Source organism: Xenopus tropicalis, chromosome 2 (genome assembly GCF_000004195.4).
Source record: "Xenopus tropicalis strain Nigerian chromosome 2, UCB_Xtro_10.0, whole genome shotgun sequence".
NCBI lineage: Eukaryota > Metazoa > Chordata > Amphibia > Anura > Pipidae > Xenopus > Xenopus tropicalis.
The window spans coordinates 50,569,235-50,580,654 of record NC_030678.2 but is presented as its reverse complement, the minus strand read 5'-3'; the positions used below and the strand labels follow the sequence as shown (position 1 = coordinate 50,580,654).

General features: G+C 42.3%; 1 protein-coding gene across 1 annotated transcript in view; it reads left to right on the top strand.

Annotated features, from left to right (window-relative positions):
• The first annotated feature begins 10,096 nt into the window (after window positions 1-10,096).
• The window catches only part of LOC100489670 (uncharacterized protein C6orf132 homolog), a 42,171-nt gene continuing 40,847 nt past the window's right edge, over window positions 10,097-11,420 (top strand). Inside the window, exon 1 of the mRNA XM_031896776.1 lies at window positions 10,097-10,435. Coding sequence (XP_031752636.1) covers window positions 10,312-10,435 — 124 coding nt within the window. The 5' untranslated portion in view covers window positions 10,097-10,311. The remainder of the gene's footprint in view (window positions 10,436-11,420) is intronic.

Below are 11,420 nucleotides of genomic sequence, written 5' to 3'. Positions count from 1 at the left end.
GCCAGGTGACCCCCCAGGGCATGAGCGTGGGCCAGATCCAACACCATTCTCCTATAGGGTTGGGGCACTATTAATTGCTCTACTCTTACACCTTGGACCATGTCAACCCGGTATAACAAATCCTGATTGACCGAAAAATGGGGAAAGATACTCTCAACACCTGGTTCCTGTGGTTCACCATTAATTACCTTAATATTTTCCCAAGCCTTGGACAAGGTAGGATCCCTCATCTGGGATGTGCCAAAGTTATCCCGAGAAACCTCCAAATCCGGCATAGCGGGCGGTTCGGAGGACTCTGAGGGCAACTCTGTATCCCCAGCTAACACCTCTAGGGGAAAATTTTCCTTTTCATCTTGGGTCACCCCTACAGTCTCAATGGGGGAACAAGACTCTAAAGGCTCAGGACACGCTGTGAGTATGGCCACTGAGGCCACCTCTTCCTCCTCTGGCTCTTGTTTAGGGCAGATGGGAGGAATGGACAATGGAGGCACACCTTCCCCTGCAAGCCCCTTCATTTTGCCCCACAAGTCCCAAAAGACAGGGAAGTCACGTCCCAATATAACCTTATGCAACAAGTTTTTTACCACTGCTACCTCATGAATACAAATTCCGCTAGCAGTTTCAAAGGACAGTATAGCAGTGGGATAATTTTTAACATCCCCATGAATGCAAACAACCCCCATCTGGAATGGCTGTAACTTCCGGATGTCTACCAGGCTGGCATGAACCAGTGTTACCAGGCTTCCAGAGTCAAGTAGGGCAGACACTTCATGTTCCTCCACTTTTACAGTACACATTTGTCGCTCCAGTTCTGAATCAGGGTGGGCAAGGCACACAGATTTAGCAAATAGGGACCAATGTTGTTGAGCGGTGCTGCAGTCCATAGGTTCCTGGATGATGGGACAACTGGCTGCCATATGCCCTGGCTCCTGGCAGCGAAAACAAATTACTTGTCCCTTATCCTTAACTTGCCAGTCTGTTTTAAGGATTTTGCCATCTCTCAGGCCTTACCACATCCGGCCTGCCTTTTGGGGTATCTTTCCACCCCTTAGTGGCCGGCGCTACTTTACCTGTGACCGGTGCCCTTTGACTCTTAGGGCCAGTACTTTTAGCCAAAGGGCCTTGCAGCAAGCCCTCTGTGGAGAGAAAGTGCTCCACCAAGGCCACCATTTGATTGGCATCCACTGGATCAGCTTGGCCATTTGAGCAGCCTCCGCCAGCATTTGAGTAGTCCGCTGTTGATGAGCACTGGCTTGTTGCTGCTGAGCATTGGTTTGCTGCTGCTGTACATTGGCTTGCTGCTGCTGTGCATTGGCTTGTACCAGTAGTTTTATCAACTCTTCCATGTTGGCAATGCTTTGGGGAAATCACACCAGAGTGCTTAACAGAATATCCCTTTAAGAACACTGTCTCTTTAAGGATCTGCCCGCATCCGAGCACCAATTGTGGGGGTTTAGCTGGTAGCAGCCGGTAGCGGAAGGAAATCTGGGCTTCAAAGATGAGACAGGCAACTCTGGTTTGCAACCAAAAGGATCAGGCTCCTGCCTGTGCTTTATTTTCCACAGCAAACAATATGCCACCACATGGTATTTGAAAGTAAAAAGTTCTGGGGTCCCAGAAACAGGGGTCTTTGTAACCAGTCCAGCCCTCACAGAGTCACTCAGAAAAAAACTCTCCCCCTTGCTGCACACCCAGGCTCACCTTAAAGGGAAAAGAAAGTCAAAGTCACTTGGGGGTGCCAAAATGTTAGGCACCCCCAAGTGACTTTGACCACCTACCTTTTACCCCGGGCTGGTGCCCCTGTGAGGAGGGAACAGCACCAGCCCGGGGTAGCTGCCGGCGCTTCCTTCCTCTCGTTTCGCTGCGCGCGCATGCGCAGTAAAGAGAAAAGCCGAACTTAAACATTAAAGTCGGCTTTTCACTCTACTGCGCATGCGCCCACCGCTGGCATTCAGGAAGAGGAAGCCAGAACACGGAAGCGCTGCGCTCCAGGTGCCCGGGGCTGATGCTGTTTTCTCCCAACAGGGGCACCAGCCCGGGGTACGAGGTAAGCGGTTAAAGTCACTTGGGGGTGCCTAACATTTTGGCACCCCCAAGTGACTTTACCTTTCGTTTCCCTTTAAATGCATCAGGTGTTGCCTAATTGGCTCCAGCATTCTCTGACTTCAGGGTCTTAGCCTCTCCTGCCCTGGAGATTTAAAGGAGCCAGTACCTCAGCCTGGGTGCTATATACCTGCCATCCAACAGACAAGTCTCACTGAGACAAGCCTTTTTGTCACAATACATACATACATCAAGACAATGTGAATAAACTATATAGCTCCTTTCAATTGTAACCTCTGACCTCTGTACCCAGATAAGTGGTCAGATTCAGAAATATCATTTTAGTTAATAGAAGTTATATAATACTTATTAAAGAAAAACTTTTGGTTGCTGTTTAGGTTTAGAAGGACATTTATTTTTCCACTTGTGTGGTTAAATTGGGCTACTAAGGGTTTTTGAAAAAAAATCCTTTGGATCAACATATAGTGGTTTCTGGACACTTGGAAATTGATTTACATAGTGGTGACTACAACTGGAATGAGATTTAACACAGGCCCTGGTACTTCAGGTACACAGAGGCCAAAAGAGCCCCCCCCCCACAGGCCCAAAAATAGTGACTGTCTATGGTATTGTACAGCTCTGGCATTTGCCAGCCTGGGCTGGGAGGCTATACAGTATATTAATGGATATGACTGTGAAGTTTGGCTATTTTTGCTCATATTACTTGACCATTTCCAGATATATGGGGCACTAGGGAGGCAATTTTTTAAAGAGACATATTTTGTGAAAATCACAAATATAGAAGGAATATGCTGAGAAAATTAGTCTTTTGGGTTGATATATTGAAATTTCCCCCCAAAACCCTACTTTCCACTTCTTGCTGCCTCCTTTCCCAGGCTTTGCAGGGGGGCTGGCAGCACTTGGCACACTGCACTGTAGGATAGGAACTAATCATTAGCTAGCCTGACCTGATAGGGAGCTCAAGCTTTTCTTTGCTTGTGTAACTGCAGGGCTGTGATTGGCTGTCCCTCTTCTGCTATAATTCTAGCAGGGAATGTTAGAACATGCCAAACCCTCATTTGAAACATGGACAGACACCAGGGAGCACCATATACTATTCTTTATTGCCTACAAGATTGGAGAGGTTCTTAGTTATTCTATATGTCTCGTCTTAAAAAGCTTCCTGCAATACAATAAAATTACAATTGGGCTGTTCACAGAAGAAATTCAGTCTGCTGGTACTCCCTATCTGTATGAGTGGAGGCTGCTGACAATACTGACGTGCAGTGTTTCATGTAGCTCGATGAATGGTTAGGGGCATATTTGCCTATCCACGTATATATGCAACTATAAAAACTAACTAAAAAAAAATCATGCCTTTGTATTGGTTACAATGTAACTTAGCCTACTAAAATAGCTAAAAGTCCCTGTCCTAGTCATTCCACCACAAACTGTGTGCAGACTGCACTGCAGGTTTACTATGTATCATTAAACTCTCTACTTACTGTGTATGTATTAAACTCTCAGCAGTCTGGGAATCAATTATTAACACTGTCACACCAATAGCTAACAATCTGATGGGCTATTTTCTATCTCCAACATTCAAGGATTAAGAGCTGGGCATGAGGGATGTGTAAAAGAGCTATCATTTGGGTAACTACCTTAAAATAGGACTTTGCTCCCTACAGGTGAATTATCCCAATTCACAAAATGCCAAGACACAAGCGGCCCTTTGTTAACTGGAGAGAAGGAATGTGCTTGCTTTCTTCCTTTAAACATGATTTAGCATCTGCAAATTATCTTCCCCTTTTACCAATAGAAGTTTGCCTAATCGACTGGGAAATGCTTTCACTTATCTATGGATAGATTTAAAGAACCAGTGTTAGCTACAAATATTCTGAAGTGGTATGCTTATATAATATATAGGGAATAATGTGTGCCCTATAGTTAAAGTCACCGAGGAGTTCCATGACCACAAGTCATAAGGACAAAGGCCCTTTGCTTTTGTACAGGGCATGAAACTCAGAGGTGACTAACAATAACTAGCTAATGACTAAGAAATAATACGTTTCAGTGAGTAGTGACAAATGACATCACTACACACTGATTATAACTGATGATATCACTAAACAGTGTTTATAAGGATATAATTTACAGGATACTTGTTAAAAACTGATAACATTCTGTATAATTTGTATCCTATATATGTATGTATGTATATCTTTATTTATAAGGCGCTACTTATGTATGCAGCGCTGTACAGTAGAATACATTAATGCATTACAGGGGGTTATTAAGATAATAATAGATAAATACAAAGTATAACAATAAATACAAATAAATAAATCGACTGGGAAATGCTTTCACTTATCTATGGATAGATTTAAAGAACCAGTGTTAGCTACAAATATTCTGAAGTGGTATGCTTATATAATATATAGGGAATAATGTGTGCCCTATAGTTAAAGTCACCGAGGAGTTCCATGACCACAAGTCACAAGGGCAAAGGCCCTTTGCTTTTTTACAGGGCATGAAACTCAGAGGTGACTAACAATAACTAGCTTATGACTAAGGGCTCTGGTACACGAGGAGATTAGTCGCCCGCGGCAAAACTCCCTGCTCGCGGGCGACTAATCTCCCCGAGTTGCCTTCCCCCTGCCATCCCACCGGCGAACATGTAAGTCGCCGGCGGGATGGCAGACGCGGCGGCGCGATTTCGCGCAAATTGCCGAAAAAGACTCGCGAGGCTTTTTCGCCGATTTCCCGAAATCGCCCCGCCGCGCCATCCCGCCGACGACTTACATGTTCGCCGGTGGGATTGCAGGGGGAAGGCAACTGAAATAATACGTTTCAGTGAGTAGTGACAAATGACATCACTACACACTGATTATAACTGATGATATCACTAAACAGTGTTTATAAGGATATAATTTACAGGATACTTGTTAAAAACTGATAACATTCTGTATAATTTGTATCCTATATATGTATGTATGTATATCTTTATTTATAAGGCGCTACTTATGTATGCAGCGCTGTACAGTAGAATACATTAATACAAACAGGGGGTTATTAAGATAGTAATAGATAAATACAAAGTATAACCATAAATACAAATAAATAAATACAAGATACAGTTGCAATAAGTTAAAAGTCCCCAAATTTGTGCCACTCCAGGCCCGGGCCTTTGTGGCCTTTCCACAAATCCGGGCCTGTCCCTGCCCCGTAGAGCTTACAATCTATACGGGAGGGTACTTACAGATACAAATAGGAAAATATAAGTGCTGTAGGTCACAGTGGGTGACAATGCAATATAAGTGCTGGTTCCCAGATCAGGTGCTGTGCAAGTGCTCGACTTAGTAATATAACATAAAACTAACACAAAAAGAGGAAAACTTTAAATGTGCTAAAAATAGAACACAGTTTTGCACATAGAAATGCTCCAGTTTCCTGGACACCCAGCCAGGCATCACTCTACAGCACAGCAATAGCAAACGGCACTTACTATTATTTCAGGCACATAGCCAGGTTTATTAAGTCACAGACTAACTTGGGGGACAATAAATGTTTCAGGGGGGTTTAAACCTCTCTTTCCAACTAATAAAGGGTTCTAGGACTCCCTAATATATGTGTTCTAGGCTTCTATGCACATAAATGTCATTTGCATCAAACAATATCTTCTAATGGCTGGAATATATAATTTCACAATTTTTGAGCTTGGATGTGGTTTGAGAAAGATACATTAAAGAAATGGGGATATCTGCCCTGCACAGAAAGAACCTTTTGACTGATGTGCAAAGTGACAGACTGACATTCTTTCTCTAGTGTACGATTGTAAATTCCAATTTAGCAATAAGCACTTGTAATAATAGTGCTAAATAGATATGATGGGGACTAAGATTGGCATCAGTGAATGAATATTCTTGCTTTATAGTGAAGGAATTTTAGCAGGGCTGTCCTTTGTCCCCTTGTATATTATGCTCGCCATTATGTGTCATAAACAAATGTGGAACATCATTAGCAAAATGATATTCAGTCTGTGATAAGAGATTGATTTATGGGAGTGATTGATGTGAACTGTATAGAAGTTAGGGGTGCACCAAAACTCAGATTCGGATTTGGTCAGGACACAGATTCCAACTTTAGACCATGTGACAATGAAAGTTACCAATTTTGTACACTTAGGGGCATATTTATTATAGTGTGTAAGCCAACATCACCAGTGATGTTGCCCATAGCAACCAATCAGATCTTTGCATTTGTTTTCTAACTTGTAGGTGAATGTTGAAATCGAATTGCTGATTGGTTGCTATGGGCAACATCACCAGTGATGTTGGCTTACACACTATAATAAATATGCCCCTTAATTGCTACTTTTACTGATTGCATATGCAAATTGGATGTTCAGATTTTGTTCTCATCAATATGTTTGGTATTTTTTGCATCACAGTGATTCAGCAATGTGTGGCAGCACTACCCAGTTAGTGATCCCAGGACCAGATACAGCTCTTCATGAGATTTTTATGGCCTTAAACCATAGATTTGCATGACTTTGACTATGATTTTATTTTTTCTGAACTTGCTTGTAAACATTCGCTATGCTTAAAAAAACTCCTGGTGGGCCCAGGTGTCAGTGGGCCCTCCTGCTTATTCAACCATGTGGCCTTGTATGTCTATACCATGGCCATTCACTGTTCATGTATAAGAGAAAGAGGGTGTGATATGAAAGGACAGTGTGTATGTAATGTCACTCAAGAAAATTATTTGGAAAGTAGACCTGAGGTTCAAGGCAAGGTGGGCCCCTGACAGCCTATCAAAGAGGTAGCTGTAGTTACCTGTTCCAACTTGGTGGTTGAACATGATGAACCTATCAATTTAAAATTAATGTGATAGCATCCCTTAATGTGAGGAACCCTAAATGGAAGTCAGTCTGCTTTTAAGTGTATGTATCTTATACATTGTGGCCAATGCCACACGGGGGCTTTTCTTTAGGCCGAGAATTAGTCCCAACGTAGCAATTATCTGCCATCAGCCCTAACGCTGCCATTAGCTACCATTAGATTTCTGCAGTTCCGCAGCCTGAGAATCCATCCTGTGCGGCATGAGCCTTAGCCTTAGAATCAGCCCTCACACTGGCATCAGATACTTCTTCTTTAACTGCACCCGGAACCATTGAAACAGGTACAGGTACACATGGCAAATTTTGGCTTTGAAATGCAAACCCTTCTTTGCCTTCTTTGTTTCTTTGCCGATATCCACTGTGTGTGCCTTAGACACCCCTAGTATATTGGTTTTGTCACAGTTGCTTTTGCAGCAGTGCAGGGTTATCAGAGTGGTTGATAAGTACAAAAGGCACTAAGGGCTGTGATACACATGGGGAGATTAGTCGCTGCATACGCGGTGCCGCGATTTGCTGAAGTCGCCAAAGTTTCCTTTCAAGGCAACTTCGGAAAATCGAGGCGCCGCGTATGCCATCCCACCAGCGATTTACAATCTAGGTGGGTTGGCATTGCGGGGAGATTAGTCACCCGCGACAAGGAAGATTTGTCGTGCGGCGACTAATTTCCCCGTGTGTCACGGCCCTAAGGAGAATGAGGTGGCCTAACAGTTGCATTCTGTAAGCACTAGAGCCAGGAGTCTGTAACAAAGGATGAATGAAGAAATATAGGCTCAGAGAGGCTCTGGGCGGGAATTGTTTATTAGTGTACACTGTGAGCTGCCAGTGTCCTAGCCTGAACTCTTATGATTTAACATAATTTTTCCCCTTTATAGGTCCCTGGTTAGGCCTCACCTTGAGTATGCAGTGCCGTTTTGGGCTCCACTCCTTAAGGGGGATATTAATGAACTGGAGAGAGTGCAGAGACGTGCAACTAAACTGGTTAAGGGGGTGGTTGTATTTATAGTTTATGTATGTGAGTGTATAGATTGGTAGGTGTGGGTTAGGTGTGCTGGGTTTACTTGGATGGGTTGAACTTGATGGACACTGGTCTTTTTTCAACCCTATGTAACTATGTAACTATGATTTAAACTGAGCTTTATGGACCCCTGCACTAAAGAGTGACTTTAGAAACTGAAGTATCATCTGGTGATGAATAGCCTTTTATAAATACACTGTATTATTGAGGGGAGTATGCAATGTTATGCTTGTCCTGCTTTTCTTAAAATATCTATTTCATAGAGGGAACTTAGCTATATGATACCCCTTACCCTTTTACCCTTTATCTTAACTCACCTACTGCCCACTAGAAGTAATGTGCATTGCTTTACTACAGATCATTTCTGATCTAAAGGTCCCCATACACCATAAGATCCGCTCGCTTGGCGATGTCGGGTGGGCGATATCGGGAGAATCCAGGGTAATTCCAGGGTAATTCGATCGTTATAGCGCCAGGTATAGGAAATGTTGGTCCGGGGGCCGCATCAACGAGCCGATGCGGTCCCCGATTCGACTAGATTTTCTAACCTGCCCGATCAAGATCTGCCCGATTTGAGGCCAGATATCGGTCAGACAGGCCTGTCGGGAGTGCCCATACACGGGCCGATTAGCTGCCGAATCGGTCCAAGGGACCGATATCGGCGGCTACTATCAGCCCGTGTATGGGGACCTTTAGACACTGTATAGTGTCATGTCATGGGGGGGGTTTAGTTGCTTCACAGTCTACTTGCATCAGAAGTGCTACCACATACAATTACATTAGTTTGATGCATGGGGCACAACAGCATTGGGCACCCTACCTGCACGGCTTCAATTACCCTGAAATAGAGGGGCAATGTAATGTGGGTGTGAGTCCAAATATTGCATTTTGCATAATGCACTATGTTTGTAAATTAATATGTTTAAAAACACTTTTCAGAGCAGGAATGCCTGACTAACAGCTCAAAGACCAGATGTGGCTCAGCTCTATAGATGTTTTTGAATGGCATTTTCATTTTCATATACTTTTTCCCCTAAAAATCATTATAACTGATTGTGGCACACTATCTGGTAAAAGCTGACAGCATCCCTGTAGAGAGGCCAGCTTCCTGATTGCAATATATATATAAGCCATTATCAGTAATAAGCAGTTGGCCTAAACAAGGAACCTGTGTATAAAAGCGTTTGCCAGTGCATGACATGTTTGTTTAGAATGGACACTGCTCATATAAATACAACTACATGGCATTTTAAATGTCTTTAATTGCAGGGAAGGATGTGGTGGTAGAGAAGATATATTCATTTATAAGCAATCACAGTGAACAACTTCATTTGAATGCCAAGCACTCCATTCAATACATGCTTGTGGGTCACATAGCTGGTTTGTATACTAATAAATATCTGCCATAGTTACTGTGCCTGTTTTATATAATGACCTTGACTATTCTTTATGCCAGGCATGACCCCTTGTGGGGCATATATTAAAGAGTAACCTAGAAATGTGATGTCTGTTAGGAGCCTGAACTTCTTTCTGATTCAATGGTGGGCAAGCCATAAATGGTACCATATAGGCAGTTTAAAAGCCATGTTTAGTTATTTGAGAGCCAGTTTATTATAGAGAGCAATATAGTTGCTATATGGTTGCCAAAACCACAGACCCTAGCAACCAGGCAACCAGGCAATCAAAATATAAATGTAAATATAAAAAAACCTCACAAAGAATAAAAAGTATGTTCTATATAGCCTTAAAATATATGCCAGTATATACATTGTATTAAAACTTGTCTTCCATGTGAACAGTAACATTATTTGTTCTTATATAAGGATATTTCTAACTGAATAATGTTTCATTTACGTCACTTTAAAGTTGTGTAAATACTCCTGGCTCTGACTTATTTAGCTTTGCTCATGATCTGTGAGCACAGAATTCCAGATGAAATACTGACAATCTGACAGCAATTATTAACCACACTTAGACAGATAACATGATGTGGCCCAATGCTAGCAGATATGGAATGAGTGATGATTTAACTACCCCAGTGGTGGAGAGGTTAAACGTAGACAGTCCTACCTCTGCAAGGTGGTGCTTGGTAAGAGCAGGAATGTGACCGGTGCAGTTTGTGTAGGGAGGGGTCAGGAGGAAAAGGGTGTAAGCAAGTGAACCAACAGGAATGAGCTATTTACCTGTTACATAGGTGGGTCTGAGGTTTCAATTCCTCCTCTGTATAATCCTCACAGACTTGTTTCGTTGCATTCAGCAGGCTGCTCGCTTGCTTTGGATAAAGAAAAGGATGCCTTATTGCTGAAGACAATTCTATGTACAAAGGCTGATAGGATATATTATTACAGACACCATGAAGAAGGGAACCCTGAATAAGCTTTTTGGGAAGAAAAATGCCAATAACAACTCGCTGTATGCAGAAAATCCACCATGGATTCTTCCCCAGGGATATAAGAAAGGCTCAGCTGACTATCATGGTTAGTAACTGGGACTGGGGGATTAGGAGGAATGACTTTAGCACCTGTGTGTCTACCTGCTTATTACCTTTAAATATAAATTAGTGCATTGTTCTGCCTTATACATGAATAAGTAGCAACCCTGAATACAATGCCTGTTTCTGCAAATCTTGAAGTGACAAAAAAAAAAACCATTCCTCTTGTGTATTTGATTGAAAAGCAAAGTTCTAATTAACTGTCTCAGCTCTACATGGCGTGCGTGGGTCAGAAAACATGGGCTAAATGAGGGCCTAATTTGTAACTATTGTGGGTGCGTAACCACCTGCTTCTCTCTTGTTGATTTTCTCTGGAGAAAAACAAACCATCAGCCAGGTTTCAATAGGCACTGGAGGAGGAAATCTGAACCTTGTTAGGAATAAATTGCCTATTTAAATACAATAGAAAATGTGCTTTGATGTATGGGCAGCAATCAGCAGGACGGGGGGGAGGTAACCGTACTGGAGAATATTATTTGGGTAATTAAATACACTACAAATAAAGGGACAAATATGTGTCACAATGCAATCCTGGATGGAAATACAGTCACTGTAATACATATTTTGGGTGTATATAGCGTGTATATAGCATGACAGGTATTTTACAGTGTAATATTTGTATTTACCGTCATGATACAGTTAGGAGAATAACATCACTGTGTACACTGTTTACACTTAGAGCATAGATCATCCTACTGCTAAGAGTTTACTGATTTGGCACAACACTAAAATGACACTAAGATGCTATGGCTCCATAAGCTGGTGCTGCAGGTAATTTACAGGTATACACCAGCTGTTGGTGCACTACAATTGCCCACCTGTTCCCCAGTTAATTCTAATCCCAGTTGCCTGTACACAATATTATCTAAAAATAAAAAACCGTAATGTAACCATTTTAACATATTTGTTTATTTCCTATATTATCCAGTTCTATACATTTTCTTATGTAATTGCAGCTCACAGAGGTATTA